The sequence below is a fragment of the Babylonia areolata genome, chromosome 4 (genome assembly GCF_041734735.1).
Source record: "Babylonia areolata isolate BAREFJ2019XMU chromosome 4, ASM4173473v1, whole genome shotgun sequence".
Classification (NCBI taxonomy): Eukaryota; Metazoa; Mollusca; class Gastropoda; order Neogastropoda; family Buccinidae; genus Babylonia; species Babylonia areolata.
In genome coordinates, this window is record NC_134879.1 from 35,645,461 (window position 1) to 35,663,761 (window position 18,301).

Genomic DNA, 18,301 nt, shown 5'->3' on the forward strand with positions numbered 1-18,301 from the left:
GTGAACACAGCATAAAATTCTCACCGGATCACCCAGTATTACTTCTACTAAAAAGGACGCGATGTGTGTAGTCATCGATTGATATGATGGTCGGCGTTTGAGTCGAGTTCTTTGCTGTCTGCTTTCGAGTGAGTCATATCTGCACCTTAACAGCTTGAGTTTAGACAATAGAGAGTATGTCCCAGTGATCCTCAGTTTGAAATAATTTATGCAGAAGTACACACACACACACACACACACACACACACACACACACACATATATATATATATATATATATATATATTCAAAGAGGGGGGTGGAGAGAGAGAGAGAAACAGACAAACAGAGACAGAGAGAGTGAGTGGAAGAGCGACAAAGAGAACCGCAACTATTATTACAGAATCATTGAATGCAACTTCCAAACTCCTGGATAAAGAGGCTGAGGAAGGGACGTAGTGGTGATCCCCCAGCTCACAAGTAGATGCTCACCCAGTCTGACCCCACGTCTGAGCGATTAATGTCGTCAAGAAGGGGGTTAGTCGGTAGTATTCTGAGTTAACTCACTCAGTACGGCCAGTCCTCTCTTCTCCTCTACACAGACCCCTCGGATGTCCAGTGGGTGTCTCAATGACCCAACATTTAGCTTCCGTCGTCAGAATTGTGGTATTCTTTGTCAACATTCACCTCTTCAGTATAAGAGCCTTCCGCTTGCAATATTTTGATGATGGTAATTGGGGTGAAACGCTGTTAACGTCGTCTCTTTCGCCGTTCGTATGGAGAGAGTTAAGCTGAATCATAGCAGGTACCACTGAACACACTACTGCCGAGCAGCAGTGCAGGGTTTCCTCGGGTGTGTGGCCTCCTAGCGACCTAACACCTACAATTCCCTGTGGACTGCTGGGAGTGGGGCTGAGACAGATGACCCAGGGTATGTCTGTGTACGGGGAAGACTTCAAAATGAGTGACGTGCGAGTAACGCCACTGAACTGGCGTTGACGTTGAAACAGCGAGACGACTGAATAGACAAATAAAAACAAATAAATGAACAAATCACTCTCACCCCTTTTTGACCAAACAGGGACTTGTAGAAGAGCTCCATACCTCTGCACTCACTCACAACTCTTTCAGTGAGCATGCAGTGCATTGCAACTTCCGCTCTTTCTCGGACCACAAGGGGTGGGGGAGACCGGGCGTGTTCGTGCAAGCTGATCAGACGGTATTTATAGAGCCAGGAGGCAGACGTGCATAAAATCGCTCCTGTTGGTCCCCAGGTGGTGGTAAAGCTACAGATTTGGGAACGTATGATCTGTTTTATGGAGAAAGGAAGAGCACGTTCTTGTCCGATAATTCAGTCGATAACTTGTGGTGAATTAAGTACGATGGTTTGGTTTTCTTCCGGCCGGCGCGGGTGACATTTCAGTGGTTAGTGCCCGATTATCAGTGTATTTTGAACAACTGGAATCCCCCATGCCTATCCTAATCTTCAGCACACACACACACACACACACACACACACACACACACACACACACACACACACATATATATATATATATATATATATATGTATGTATATTGACATACACACACACACACTCAGACATACACATACACATATATTCACTGACACACATACACACATCACAGCGACCATTTACTGTCAGATTATGTAATGTTTTGATAACACACACACACACACACACACACACACACACACACACACACACACACCTACGCGCGCGCGCGAACACACAACATTAATTTAGTGTAGCATATTGTAAATATTTACCCTTCAATATTCGGTGAACAGTATAGGCCACGACTGATGAACACTCCGTTACAAAGGCCTTGAAGAATCTGGTATCTGGCATGATACCATTCTTTCATATATATATATATATATATATATATATATAGTGTCATGCTTTAGATTCATATCATAACATTATGCCCGTCTGTGCCATTCACTGAGAGGCTGCATTGGCAAAGATACAGCGCAATTCAATTTATCTTTATTTTTCCTTAATAGGAACTTCGTGATACGCAATAATCCAGAAGAGGAAACTAAACAGGTGCGGTACAGGCTAAATGCCACAGCCGCTAGACCATAGAAACCGGTTTGTGACTTGAGGGGGGGGGGGGGAAGAGAAAAAAAAAGCATTTCAGCCTAAATAATGCAAAAGGCTTTTTCTAAAGGACAATAAATGGGCCTCATGCGTGAATCACCTACATGTCAGACATACATTACATCAAATGAATATGAATGTTATGCTTCCGGAATTAAAAAAAAAAAAAAAAAAAAAGCCGTTCAACTGGCCACAATCCATGCCAGTTGATAACACAATCCACATGGCCCAAACACGACGTTGGAGGAAACAAAAGGGTTATGTCATCCGAGCGCTCTCAGAACCACACACCATCGTGCATGCACATTCCGCGGAAAATACACGCGTGCGCGCGCGCGCGCTCACGCACACACACACACACACACACACACACACACACACACACACACACAGCGATAAGGGGAGGCATAACTTCCCTTACCTCTACACACACACGCATATATACGCACGCGCGTTCATCTGCCACCTTCAACCTCTCCCTAAAAAAAAAAATATATATATATATATTTTTTTTTTAAATCACCCGCCCACCCCCACTGAAACCCCACCCAAACAAACAAACAAACACACCGACAATAACGCGGACGCGCACAGCGACAGTTCCACCACGGTCAGTTTCACCTGGACGGGACAAAAACAACAAATACTACACCGCTCATCAGACATTTTGATCGATCGCCATCTATTGCTAGAACCCTCACGTTGAAAATGATAATCGATATCGATTTGGGCTCGTAAGTACGATCCACTGGTTTTCATGCACGAGGACTGGGAAGATAACGTAGGGTGAAGGGAAGAAAGGAGGGTGGAGGGAGTGAGGAAAGAGACGGAAGGGGGCACAGAGAGAGAGAGAGAGAGAGAGAGAGAGAGAGAGAAATGGTTTATTCATGTATAGGCCTAGGCCCCTTATGAAGGGGAATGTGAACATTATTTTACAAGCAATACATCACGACACTGTGAGCATCAATAAACACAGTCAAACAAAAATATACCAGCATTACAGTTCAATGTGTAGAACAATAAAAGAAAAAACAAACAAATGAGTACAAACAGCGTTTTCACGAAGTAGCCATTTCTCTGAATTTGAAAGCTTTGTATAAAAATAGTGAAAAATTGCGAACAACTTCAGGGGAAGTAGATGACATCAATAAGTTCAATTTAAACAACGTAGGTTTACTATAATATTTAGGCTGAATAAACTCCTCTCGAATGTTCCTTAAAGCTGGACAGCAAAGAACAAAGTGTATCTCATTTTCTTGTGATTCTTTACATAATGGACAGGTCAGATCACTGTCGTTACATATTCTGTATCTGTAATGATGGACCGCTTATTCTGTAATACCTAATCTAAATCTTGTCGTCATATATTTTAAATGTCTATCCATATTCAACACTAAGTAAGGTTTCAGATCAGACACACTGCAAAAATTCTTATATAAACTAAATCTTTCACTATTCTGAATATGATCAGACCACTTCTGCCATCTACAATCAATCAGACGTTGTCGAAACACACCGACAAACGCCTGGATGCTACCAACACCTTGGTTTAACCAAACAAATCCAAATCCATATTCAAACAAACAATGGCGAATCTTAGTTACCCAGTTCACTCTGCCTCTAGCATCTAAATCATATAGCATATCATAAGCTTGAGAGAGAGAGAGAGAGAGAGAGAACACTGAAATATTTAATGTCATTTGCTGAAAAGCTCTGGTGGCATAGTAGGTACTAATCAGAACAAAATGGTGCAAAACAGATAAAAATGGAACAAAAACAAAAACAAAAACAAAAAAAAACAGAATTGAAACAACATAAACTAGTAAGAGGTTTGCGACACTTTGGCACTGAGAGAGAGAGAGAGAGAGAGAGAGAGAGAGAGAGAGAACTGGAATTGGAATTGGAATTCATTCATTAAGGCCAAAGCCCCATATGAAGGGGTATGAACATAACAACATATATATATATATATATATATATATATATTAGCATGGAAGAAAATAGTATATATAAGCCAGGATATAAACATTAAAACATGAGCGCCAAACTGAATACAACGTAAGCAGTGATTATCAAAATAACATAGTATAACAGTAATACTACGTAACTGGTCATGAGCTAACAATTTCTCTTCTTATGAATGCTTGGTATAAGAATACAGCAAAATTGTTTATTACAAGTTCATTTCTAACAGCCAGAAGTAATGAAAGTTTCAAGTCACTAGGGTTTTTATAATACTTGGCTGGTATAAACTGAAATCTAAGATTATCAAGGGCAGGACAACAGAGTACAAAATGAACCTCAGTCTCAGTGGCATTTCTGCATAAAAAGGAATATGGGTGGGAGACTGAGAGAGAGAAAGGAGGAATATGGGTGGGAGACGCAGAGAGGCACTTAAACATATAATCACACACAGAGAGAGTGAAAGAGACAGACCAACCGACAGACTGACAGACACACAATGACGATGACAATTTTTATTGTCCATTCACAAGGATGTGAGAGGGGCTGAATCAAAACAACTCGGGACTGTCCCTGACAGCTATGGAGGCCAATACCACCGGTACTTTTGTATCGTAGGTGTCGCAGTGGCTTCTAAATGATAACAACTGACTTTCTCTCTCTGCTTTTGTTTTCTTTTTTCCCCCTGTGAACCAACACCAAAGAAAGAGAGGATTTTGGGTGATTTTCTTAATAATTCTTAGTGTAGGGATCATGGATCAAAGTAGCAGAAAATGACGGGTTGGAGCAAGAGCCTGTTGGGGTTTATCCCAGGGGAGCGCTTCGCTAGCCGGAGTAGTCCAGCCGGACGAAATAAAGGTCCTTTTCTATCTTTTGAGTAAGTGCCTTTGTCTGCAGACCCCCCATTAAATTATAGTGACAGAATAATCAAAATGTGATTGTGGTCACCATACGGAAGGAAGGAAGGAATAAAGTGTACTGCAGCCTGGAGGAGGGGAGGGGTGTGGGGGCTGCGAAAGCCCCCGATGTGATGGAAAGCTGACAAAAAAGATTCACAACCCCATTAACAGTGGCACAATGCAGGAATCACCAATGTCTCATTGCTGTGTAGTGATCAATATCAACTGTTTTTTTTTTCTTAAATGGCACATAAACACACAAAAGAAAGAACAGTGTTTCCTGTTTGCATAACATCTGGTATGAAACAAAACGTAGTATCTGCACGTAATGGAGACGAGTCTTTGGTGCTTTGTCTATTGGAAAGAGCGGATCTAAATAACATGTATCAACTGCAGCCATCAAGTGTGTCACCGCATCATCAGCTGACGTAATGTCAGAAGGGGGGGGGGGGAACTTTGTCAAATGTTGCTGTTTTTGTTGCACAAAGTGACGAACGGCCCCGTGGCTGGACATGACACAGATCATGTGTGTGTATGTGTGTGCGTGAAAGAGAGAAAGAGAGGTGTGTGTGTGTGTGTGTGTGTGTGTGTGTGTGGGTGTGTGTGACTACAGGTTACAAACGGGCCTTTCATTATCTCTCTGTGTGTACGTGCGTGTGTGTGCGCGCACGCGCGCGTATGTGTGCGTACGTCTGTGTGGGGGTAGAGGTGTCCATGTACGCGCGAATACCAGTGTGTGTGTGTGTGTGTGTCAGTGTTGGGTGGGAGTTGGGGGTCTATGTGCGTTTATGGAGAGTGAAGGGGGCGGGTGGGGAGGGGGTCGAGGAGGGGACGGGGGGTTCTCTGTTAAAACAAGGTTTAGCGTGAAAAAGATAATGTTGTCGGATCGGGCCATTGGAACATCGGTACGCTCCCGAGGACAGGAGTGAATCACTGATTTTGTTTGTTGTTTTTGCTTTTTATCTCAAAGCGCTTTTGCGTGTTTGTTGTCTTTAATTCAAAGCGCGATAGATTTCACCAAAATGACCCATAATTAATTCTCAACTGGATCAAAGTAAAACATAATGTTTGGCACAAGTGTTGGTTCCATCAACCATCGGGACGGATGAAAATAGGGTTGGCGGCGACAGCATACCTTAGTTTCACCCCCTTCCCCTTCCCCCATTTTCTCTCCGGATTTGCACAGATCTCAGGAATGGCCTCTGGGGCATTCCTGCGGCAGTCACGCCTGACAGATGCTTATATATATATATATATATATATATATATATATATATATATATATATATATATAATTTTTTTTTTTTTTTTTTTTTTTTTTTTTTTTGTAATGAAATGGAAAAGTGCATCTACGCTTTCCTGCGTGGCACTCACATTCGTCTATTCAACGTTGTTTTATGATGAGAAAGAACAAAACAAACTTGGTAAACACATCTCCTATACTTCGCATGACCATTAATCTTGAGCAACACACACAGGCACGAGAGAGAGAGAGAGACAGCGACAGAGACAGACAGAGACAGAGACAATGAGAATGACGATGACCGTTTTGTCTTCTTGTCCACTCAGCATTACAACGGGGGCGAGAAACAACAACAACAAAAACCCAACTTGGTGAACACATCTCGTGTACTTCGCATGATCGTTTGGGCAACACACATTGGAACGCACGAGAGAGGGAGGGAGGGAGAGAGAGAGAGAGAACTCCGGAATCTTAATGCAAGGCCACCTGCCTGTATACGTTTGGGTTCCCAAACATGTTGCACACAAATCTAAAAAGAATGAATCAGGAAAAACAAAACAACCACAAAATACACAACAGTGAGCTGAAACAAAAAACAAACTGAAACAAAAAAAGCCCAAGAGTAATGCTTTTTGCTAAGGACAGGCCGTGCTGTTCACTCTGTCTTCAGCGTGAAGAGACAGAGACAGACAGAGACACAGACAGACAGACGGAGGGAGAGAGAGACACAGAGAGAGTGAGGGTTGTGGAGGGAGAAAGAGACAGACAGACAGACAGATAGACAGACAGAGGGAGGGAGAGGGAGAGAGAACACTTAAAAATCTGTTTTTTAACTCTGTTGCACACACATCTCATTTCACACGCTATGTCAACAAAAAGGCACAGCTTACGAATTAGGCAGAAGGAGAGAGAGAGAGACAAACAAACAGCAGACAAACAGAGAAAGAGACAGAGACAAAGACACAGAGAGACAGAGCATGAGAGAGAGATAGAGAGAAGGATAAATACAGGTAAAATATTGTATTCATGCAAAATGAAATAAAATAAAATATATGAATAAATAAACAAAAGATATGCCCATGGTCCCTCATGAAAGGGGTAATGTGAACAGACATTTGAAATCTCTCTCTCTCTCTCTCTCTCTCTCTCACACACACACACACACACACACACACACACGCACGCACGCACGCGCGCGCGCGCGCGCGCGCACACACACACACACACACACACACACACACATGCCATGTAGTTTAATAAAAAGACATCTGAAATAAACATTCTGCGATCAACCACAGACCTACGAATTTCAATGCTTTGAAGTAAGTGGCAATCTTTATTTCATGGTTGTTTCGTTTCCGGATGCTATGCACAATGAAAAGGGCGTGTACAATAATATGTATTTATGGTGAAGTGCTTGACATCAAAGAGTGAAAGAGGGAGGATGAATGGTGAGAGAGAGAGAGAGAGGGAGAGAGGGAGGGAGGGAGAGTCAGACAGACATGACGGACGGACGGACGGACGGACAGGGAGACAGACAGACGGACGGACGGACGGACAGACAGACATACAGACAGACAAACAGACAGACGAGACGGACGGACAAACAGACAGACGGAGACACTGAGACAGAAAGGCTCAATGGGCAATGCATGTCAAAACACAGCTGAGGGTGTGTGCAATACTCTATGGGGAACAAACTGGTTTCGAATCGTCGTTAAAAAATAAAAATAAAAGGTTATTACAAGTGGCATGTCACCAAAACAGCAGACGAAAAGTGAGAGACAAGGGAAAAGGGAGGGGCGGAGCCGACTTGTGGGCTGGGGTTCGAGGCAGAGAGATAAAAATTCTTTTCGTGAATACAGATATGCATTTGTGTGTATGTTGACCAGCAATCCTCGCCATTCAAGTTGGCTTGTAAACTGGCATTTGATGAAGTTCTTGTCAAAGGCCTGTTATTAAATCACACTACGACAGGATTTGAAAGCGAATGAAAGAGAGAGAGAGCAGGGAGGAAGGCAATGAAAAAGTGGGAAACACGAGACAGAGTGAGGCGGTAGTCTTAATGGTGCTGCTGCGGATCAACTGTCTCTCTCTCGTTCTTTCTCACTCGTGCGTGTTCACGTACGTGCATGTGAATAATTGTGTCCATGCGTACGTGCGTGGATATGTACGTCTATTCGCATGCGCTCGTGCGTGTAAATGTGTGTGCGTGTGTGTGTGTGTGTGTGTGTGCATGCGTGCGTGCGTGCGTGTGTGTGTGTGTTGTGTTGTGTTGTGGTGTGGTGTGGTGTGGTGTGGTGTGTGAGTGTGTGTGTGTGTGTGTGTGTGTGTGTGTGTGTGTGTGTGTGTGTGTGTGTGCGTGCGAGGGGACAGGGGAAGGAGGGATGCGGGGAGTAAGAGGAACAGTCCGATCCTACGGGTGGTGAGTGTGTGTATGCTTTCAGATAGGCACACAGTGCAAACTTTTTTTTAATGCCATGAGTGCCGTCAAGTCTCGAATGCTGCAATTGAAAGGATTACGCCAGTGAATCGGAAAATCCATCAAATTTGAGAGACACAAATATTTCATGGCTGGTGCAAATCCATCATTCACAGAACTGCAACTGACGTGATACAGGAAAATGGAAAGTCAAAACCTTTTTTTTTTCTTTTTTTTTACCAGGCGGACAAACACACTCGCACACTAACGTGCGCTCACGCATACACACTCACGCATAAACACAAACACTCATTGCCATCGCAATGCAGAGACAGAGAAACGCATAGGGAGACAGGCAGGAAACAGAGATTATATGTACACACACACACACACACACACACACACACACACACACACACACACACACACACACACACACATACACACACGGTTGTTTGGTTAAACATAACGTACTGTATATTCCGTGCACAGACATGCAGACAAACACACATACAGGTAACACACAGACACACGATCACAAAGCGAGTGAGAGAAGATGGCGGGGAAGAAGGGGGAAGGGAGAGAGAAAAAAGAGTGTGTGGAGGGGTGGGGACACAAGGATAGAAATATACAAACTCATTCACTCACGTTACCCACCCCACACCACTACACACAACATCCCCAACACATTTCCTGCCCCCCCCCCTCCCCAGCCCCCCACCCCTCCACAGACACACTACACACACACACACACACACACACCACCCAAAGCTAACTCACCTCCATTCCGTCTCCTGAGGACCAGGTACACGATGACCAGTGCCACAGCCACCACGATCAACGTGACGAACACACTGACCACCACGGCTACTGCAATGTCCGGACACTCCTCACACTGCTGGTTAGTGTTTTCCGCCGCGCTGACCGCCGCACAGTGGCTACTCCACACCCACCACCAGGAAAACCACACGAAACACCACCTCGACCACCTGGGACCGTGACTTCCACCACCTCCTTTAGTCTCACATGTAGTTCTGTTGTCAGCCATCTTGGTGGTATTCTTCTCGTTTCCGCGTTGCTGGCAGCTGTTGTTGTTGTTTTGTTTGGTGCTTTTTGGTTGCTGTTACTGTTGTTGTCGTCAGAAAGAAAAAAAAATCACATCTGTTGTGTAAAGTTTCTTCTGTCACACATAACTTTACATTGCTTTAAAGTAATCACTGCTATACTGCGTTTGTTGGTGTTGTTCTTGTTACGGCTGTTAGTGCTGTAGCTGCGGTTTCTGTTCAGTATGAATTATAGGTAATTATCTCTGTTGTTCAACTTTTAGTTGTAGCTGCCGTCGTTGACATCGTTGCTGTCGTTGCAATAAGAACCTGTTGTTAAGAGAAATAGTTCACACAATTATGTTCCTCTGACGAGGATCGCTTTTCTTTCACTTTGTTGTTCTGGTTTTATCCAAACTCTATTCTTAAATCATTATTCTTCTTCCGCAAAATCACACTTAAGTGTAAGTAGCTGGCACACTCTTCAACCTGAATAGCTGAAGACACAAACTGATGTGACATCATAACTGTCTCTTGTGACCGGGAAGGAAAAATGTGTTGTACAAATTGCTCAGACGAACCACAACGATGTTTAGACGACTATAACAGAACTTCGCAAAAATCTTATTTACAAATAAATACCAAAATCTTTAAACCATTTACATAAACCATTAAAGAGAATGCTCTCAGGAACATTACCAATATTTACACAGAGGAATCTTAAAGACGCCCTCTTAAACCTTCAAGATGTTCACAGAAAACTCTCGACAAGCTTCACATGAAACATTAGGTCACACGAACCTCAACGCATCCCCTACACGAAATTTAAAGACCTTTGCGTGAACTTCAGTAACTGATGTCCTTCACGATTCTTAACAATTCTTTAAAGCTTATTTACACTCACTTTTGTGTCGCTGACAAGAATACAAGAATCTAACAGCTATTACCAGAACCCTACAGGTTGCTGACACACAACATCAAGATGAGGCCATGAATCTCGATCAGCGATGTCCATGCGAAGTGTCATAAGAACAGTACAAACTATGTTTATATTTCACATCAGATGAGTCTGTCAGCTTCACTGTAGAGGGTCTGTAAAACGTGAACTTGTTAAAAGTAAATTCATGCTTTCGTACGAACCCTACCTACATGAAAAGATCATTTTAAAATCCACGTTAACTTCGACAAATGGTACGCAGGCTTACTGATCATCTAAAAAAAAATCGTTTGAGTATTGGTGAAGTTCTTTTGACACATCCTATGGACAGCGTTGAGATCCCTGTCGTCACCCTCGGGTACAGATGAGATTCATGTGACGTTCGGGTTCATGTGAAGCTTGTTAGTATGAACATAAAGATTTCGGTTAACGTCAGAAATGTTCTTCATGTTTTCAAACGACATTCACAAATACTCGAAAGCAAGACATCCGGGTTCATGTGAAGTTTCCCAAGCACTTTTGTAAACATACTGAAGATCTAAGAGGACGACTTTAAGATTTATGCTTATAAACGTCTAAAAATACACACACATACAGAGGCACCCCAATCCCTTACACTGACATGTGTACGCGCATGCACACAAGCATGTGTGCAAATTCACAACCACACACACTAACTGACAATCGAGAAGAACACACACACACACACACACACACACACACACCTCTCCCCCTTTCCCTTGCCACCATTCCCATACACGTGCATCAAACTTAAAGGAAACTGACAACTTCCTCCCCCAATGACAACCAACCGCAAAAAAACGGTGTCAGTTTCTGCTACCTGTCTGTCACTCTGGCGTAAACAAAACCGTGAGAATTTCCATTCACATTGTGCTTTCCTCTTTGTTCTCTCATACCTTGCCCTGTGTGTGTGTGTGTGTGTGTGTGTGTGTGTGTGTGTGCGTGCGTGCGTGCGCGCGCGCGAATGCGCGCGTTTTAGCTGCGTATGTGTGTGTGCGTGCGTGCGCACACGCGCATATGTGTGTTTGTACGTGTGTGGAGGGGTGGGGGTGGTGGTGGGGGCAGGGGGGGTGAACGTCATCCAGACTATTAACTGGTAACACTCTCCAGCCTCACAATGTTTCAGGGAAGGATGGCAGAGCAAGGAAAGGTGAAGCTCTTTCCAAAATGAGTAAAATATCATAACGAAATGTGTAATAAAAAGAAAGAAGATCCATGAAAAAAAAAAATGAAAAAAAGGGATTTTATCGAACAGTTGGAAGTGGTCACGCCCATATTTCATTAATCATTGCTGTTCAATATCCAACGATATTAAATAGCCTGAACAAAGACCAACGAACCATCGGTCGCGAAAACAAGATAAACAAATCTCCATCATCACGTATTGCGCCGGGCCTTGTCTGGTGTGCTAAGGCACTCAGCCGGTATCAAATACATGGTTCACAGAAAGTTAAGAACCACCTGGAAACTTTGTTTTCTTCTTGGGGACTGTGTGACACGGAGAACCGATGTCGAAGTTTCGGCAAACAGCAGTGAATGTAACCAATGTATTGAGCACCACACACAACCAGAGGTGGTTTCCTCAACGTGCACTTTCATTCTTTACAATGAAAAACCACAGCTGTCGTTTTGAATAACGTTTAAACTTTTTCGCTGAAGCATCCGCATTTATCAAACGCATTTTTCACACTGTTCATGGTGAAACAGTCGTTTTTGTATTCAATAAGGGGTCAGTTTTAATCCATTTTAAATTCGTGCAGCCTGCATAATTCAAATCATCAGATCACTCAATTTTCTTTAAGGTATCATGAAAACATGTCTGCTTTTATAAAGTGTTCCTTAACTTTTTGCGAAATCTGTACAAGGCCTACAGCTGCGCTAAACTTACAATGATGTACAAACTACACAATAAAGAAAACAGATACAAACAAACGCATTGACAATAAAATGAATAAACAAGCAATTATTCAAACGAATATCTAATGGAATGAACAAATAATGCAGTCTAGGCCTAAACATTAGGATCTTATGTATGTGTCGACTCACTGAAATGTATATTGACGTACATTCCGGTCACACACCACACACACACACACACACACACACACACACACACACGGAAACAGGTCAATCGATCTGCGCAGTATTCAAGTTACACGTAAACGAACATGCAGAAACGCCTGCTTCACTGACATGTATCTACTCCACTCTCCCCCCCCCCCCCTCTCTCTCTCTCTCTCTCACACACTCATCCAACAAACATTCCTTGTCTTATACAATCTTAATGATACTACCTGTGTCGCTGTAATCAACTGATGGACTCTGAGTCGGCTACACTGAGGTATACAGACTGAATCGGATCAGCGCGCGCTGTGCTCAGGTTACACATAATACACAGAAACAGCTGCGCAAGCACTCTCTCTTTCATCTCTGTCTCCACCCTCCCTAACAATTAACATACACACGCACGCACCAGCGCGCGCACCCCTCCCCCATAAGAAACTCGTACGACTTCCAATTGTGTTACAATTCTGACACAAACGATGCTATCTGTCAATGTGGATGTAACTACAGCTACACACACACACACACACAGACACACACACACACACCAAACACGCTTCCTCCCCTGACATTCTTAACGATGCTACCTGTACTATCACTGAAACGAAAGCTACGCTCAAGATTACCCTGTCCACACACACACACACACACACACACACACACACACGCCTCATCCTCCTACATTTTTAATTATGCTACCTGTATTATATCGTACGTTGTTACCAAAGCTACGTTCACACACAAACAACACACACATACACAAACAAACTGAACGCACACGCGTGTCAGCTGCACAGCAGGCAGCTTGCATACTCACCACAGCTTAAATCCGATCGATCCAGCCTAGAACAGAAACAGGACCACGAACTGACGACCACAAGTGCATCCCCCCCGCATGCATACCACACTGCACAACAAAACAAAACAACGTGGGTCCTACACTTCTGGCTTAGTTTGTGAGCTCTTCGCGACTGGTTTTGCAAGTCAAAAGTATGTCACCAGGTTTAGCGTAGAAATGTGATATTCCTTTCCCCACCCATCCCACAGACTTCCTAATCCGTCTCACATACTGATTAGTGTACTGTGGCCTGCTTTGCCTTCACTTCAGTCCACGAACACTGCCATCACCACCACACAAGCCGCCAGCACCGAATCCTTCACACACACCGTAACACTGGCGACCACTGACGAAAGCGACCACAGACAAACCAACCACACGTGCTGAGAAAGTTTTCACTGTAACGTCGTCGTCAACTGAGCAGGTGATTCAGGAACGGGACGAAACTGTTTTCTCGCAATACATACATACGTCCACGTTAAAAGGTAGCGCTTCGTATCATGAATGGGTGAATCAAGTCTTGACGACGTCTAGTCTGTTGCTGTCGCGTGTGTTGTTGCTGTCGAGACACTCACTCAGCCAAGAGGAAGAATAAGAAGAAGAAGAGAAAAAATCCGTTTAAGAACGGGCAGTGAAACTGAGAGAAAAGAGAGAGAAGGGGAAGGGACGCATGTAGCCTACGTGGTAGCAGCCTTGGCTATGGAACGCCCACTTAGGTTATGTGGAGTCGTCGGCACGCTTTTGACAGAGCGAGCGAGGGAAGGGTCTGTCCCTCTTGCCCTCCGTCCTCCTTTTCCTGCTTTGTGATATGCATGCACTTGCAGGTACCAGCATGGCCAGGTTGCTCTCTCTCTCTCTTGTATGTATGGTTTTGTGTGTGTGTGTGTGTGTGTGTGTGTGTGTGTGTGTGTGGACAGAAGGCTATAGGTACAAATTCGTAGTGTATGAAGGTGTGTCACATAAGACAGACAGACAGCCAAGCATGGAATTTGTGGATATGTATGTGCGTAGTGAGTGTAAATGCGCGCGCGCGCGCGCGCGCGCGTGTGTGTGTATGTGTGTGTGTGTGTGTGTGTGTGTGTGTGTGTGTGTGCTCTTATCAGTATCAGTAGCTCAAGCAGACGTCACTGCGTTCGGACAAATCCATATAAACTACACCACATCTGCCAAGCAGATGCCTGACCAGCAGCGAACCCAACGCGCTTAGTCAGGCCTTGTGAAAAGAAAAAATAGAGCTAATAATGATAATGATGATGATGATGATAACAACAGCAACAATAAAAATAATAACAATGGCTAGAAATAAAAAGAAAAGAAAAAGACAATAATGATGATAAATATGCAAATAGATGTAAAACATGCAGACACACATTCACACACACACACACACATGCATAACAGATATGCAACAACCATACAGTTTCAGATATGAAAACACAAATACACATAAACGTACACGAGCCCCGACACACACACACACACACACACACACAGAGTCTCCCAACTTACTTTACACACACAGCCCCACCCCACACCCCCCGCGCCCCCAACGCCAAGAGAGAGAGAGAGATTGCAGATGCTTAAGTATTACATCATTGTATTTTGTAAAAGTGCACAATAAATTGAAATTTCAGACAGACAGACGGCGAGACGAGTAGGACATAGCATGGAACTGAAAAATGCGTGCACACCCGCACCTCTGCCTATCAAATAACAACGTAACTAGAGTCTACAGAATGGAACGACACAAAAGTCATTTCATGGTGTTATATACCGCTTTCAATGCCTCGTTCTGCACTACTGAATCCCCTCCAGTCATAACGACGCACAACACCTACATTCTGAGGGCCTGCCTTGTGCAAATGCTTTTCAGTCGCATATGGCGAGCTGAATTAATGGTTATTAATTAATGTGATTTCTTTTCTATCAAACTTTCCTTACCATGTGAATCAGTTACTTCTATTTTAAACTTTCCACCTACACAGTCAGCCATGCTCAGTCATTCTCTCGCAAACTTAAGGCCACAATTCAGAGGAGACTCTGCACTGCTGCTGAGTCGACACTCGGCTGAAATCCGTTGTGTTCGGTACGTCTTATACAACATTTGTAACACGCCACCTACAAAACTCCCTCCCACCTCTTGCCGATCACAAAACGTTCTTTGTCGTGGAACCATCAGACTGAGTGGATATCCCCTCCCTGCACCACTCTCCCCTTCCCCCTCCCACCGACTCCCTAATGTCCCCGCTCCCCAATATTTGCCACCTAATCTAATAACAATCTAATAATAACACCATCGTACTCTCTCCCGAAGGCACGATTTTTGAATGGGAAGTATTACGTAGGGTGATGGCAAGAAAGCATTTTTCATGCACCCACAATGAGTTTCAGTTTCAGCACATTGAGCAAATCGTTATAGTCATCCAATACCAGAATTCTGCACGGAAACCTCGCCAGGTGCCACAAGTTGTTTCTGGTGGTTTTTATTTACTTCAGATAAAAATTTTTTAAAATTACGAAGTTGAAACACACACACACACACACACACTGCTGGGACAGTGATGAAAAGAATGCAGTGTGCGGGGATCCGTGGAGAGATTAGACGGACAAGGCATGTCTTCAGTTACATCAGTGTGTTACACGGTCCGATGTTATTATCAATTCACACATAATTCTGTTTTCCGCCCCTCCCCGGCTGAAACCGGGGTTTTCTTTCTATCATTGCCAGTTAACATTTATTTGTTACAGTCATGATCACGTTTTTCACAATCCTGTTCCAGGATGTAACTGGTACAATTATCTTGTTAGCTCTCCCGCTCGGTGCAAACATACCTTGCGTTTAATGTAACACACAGAGCGTGCGAGTACAGGCTGTGTCATATCGTGAATACATTCTGACAACCAGTAAAAGTAAAAAGAAACGACTGCTGTAAACTGGATATAGTAAATTGAAATACATGCACTGACAGGTATATAGGATAATTATAAGGTCATCTGGATGAAATACATGTGACCAACCTTTCGTGAACAGCACACTTCTTTAAATGTTATCCTTCAAAATGTGATATGCAGTTATTATCAATCAGTGAATGATGCGTTTTCCGTCCTCTCAGGTGACCTTTTATCCTGCTTGTGTACTTTTTATATTCAGACTTTGAAATATATTTTAAAAATTTAACTCAACATCATGTTATTTCGTTTATATGGTTTAGTACGACTGTCAGTAAACAGTTTGAACAGTTTTTCTTCAAGCTTTGGCCCAAATGTATCAAGCTTGTAGTCCTCTCTCACCCCGACAACCACCTGCACGCAGATGGGTCACAAGGGAAGTAACAAGACGCCTTTTCCAATGACAACCCGCGAGTTCATCCCCCTTTAAAGCCAATGTCAGTCCCCCAAGCAACAAATCGACCACGTTCAATGACTTTCAGTCATTCTTCGAACTCTTTTCCTCTCTGCACATTCCTTTGCTCCCTACACACTCATATCCAAATGAGTAAATAAGTAAAATAATAAACTGAGTGCATATATGAGTATGCCAATAAATGGAAAAAAAAAGACCCATTGATTAATGATTTAAAAACTGATGCATAAAACCAATGCAAAAAATAGACACGGATCCTGCTGACATTATATTCCTGTCATATTTTTTTCAGTGTGGCTTGTATGCAGTAAAACAATGACTTGCGCCCACGCAAAGATTGGAAAGCTGTCTTAACCTTTTTGTGGCTGCTTACTACAAGCCAGAAGACGGCGACGCAGACAGCCTAAATTGCTTGTCATCTGCAGTACAGCGTGTCTCTTCGCAGAATGCCTACTTGGTAATTGGAGGCGACTTCAACCTGCCCTCCACTGACTGGGCATAATGCAGTCTTAAGTCCCCCAGTGTGTACCCCAGACTGCACACACAGTTCCTGGACCTCCTGAGGGACCACGGCCTACAACAGATGGTCACTTTCCCCACCAGATTGTTGAACACCTTCGACCTCTTTGTCACAAATTTTCCCACGCTGGCCCCACGAACTGAAGGAGTCCCTGGAATCTCTGATCATTTTGCAGTTTACATGGAGTTCCAGATCCAACCAGAGCGCCGCAAGAACACTAAGAGGCTTGTCCCTTGTTACAAGTGAGCCGACTGGGTTGCACTGCGCTTCGCTGCTGTCGAGCTCTCCAACTCCATTACTGCCTCATACACCACCAGCAGTAACACTGAACTGATCTGGTCCACCTTCAAAGAAGGGCTTTATCAGATCGTCCACTCTCACATTCCCCATGCTACCCCAAAGGCCAAATATGGGAAGCCCTGGGTGGACTACAAGACCAAAGTGATCATCCGCAAGAGGGACAGAGCATACAACTGCTGGAAGAAATCGGGCGATCCACGCCACCTTCAGGAGCTCAGAGAACTGAAGCGCGAAGCCCAGCGCAAACTCAGCAGAAACTACTAGACCCACACAGCCCACCTCATCGAGGACAACACAGTAGAAGGCGAAGGGGTCTCCAAAGGTCTCTGGGCCTATGTGAAAGCCAAGTGCACAGAGTCGACCAACGCCTCCCTCTGAAGGTTGACGGACGTCTGGTGACGGACGCCCAGGCCAGGCTGAAATCCTGAATCGCCAATTCCAGTCAGCATCCAGCAAAAGATCCCCATGCACACCAGAGGACTTCGTGTCTAGGACAGGGCTTAGCCCCACCCCTGAAGGACCTACATGCGACTCCATCACCTTTGGGGAGGAGGGAGTCAGAAAGCTACTGAGGAACCTG

General features: G+C 44.0%; 1 protein-coding gene across 3 annotated transcripts in view; it reads right to left on the reverse strand.

The window, feature by feature from the left end:
• LOC143281116 (uncharacterized) overlaps positions 1-14,147 on the reverse strand; it is a 58,977-nt gene extending 44,830 nt beyond the window's left edge. For 2 of the 3 annotated variants that reach the window (XM_076586094.1, XM_076586091.1), the window contains exons 1-2: positions 13,517-14,147; positions 9,415-10,007 (exon numbers count right to left, since the gene is read on the reverse strand). In XM_076586094.1, coding sequence (XP_076442209.1) covers positions 9,415-9,682 — 268 coding nt within the window. In that variant the 5' untranslated portion in view covers positions 9,683-10,007; positions 13,517-14,147. The remainder of the gene's footprint in view (positions 1-9,414; positions 10,008-13,516) is intronic. The other variant, XM_076586093.1, reaches the window with a different exon arrangement.
• Between the last annotated feature and the right edge of the window lie 4,154 nt (positions 14,148-18,301).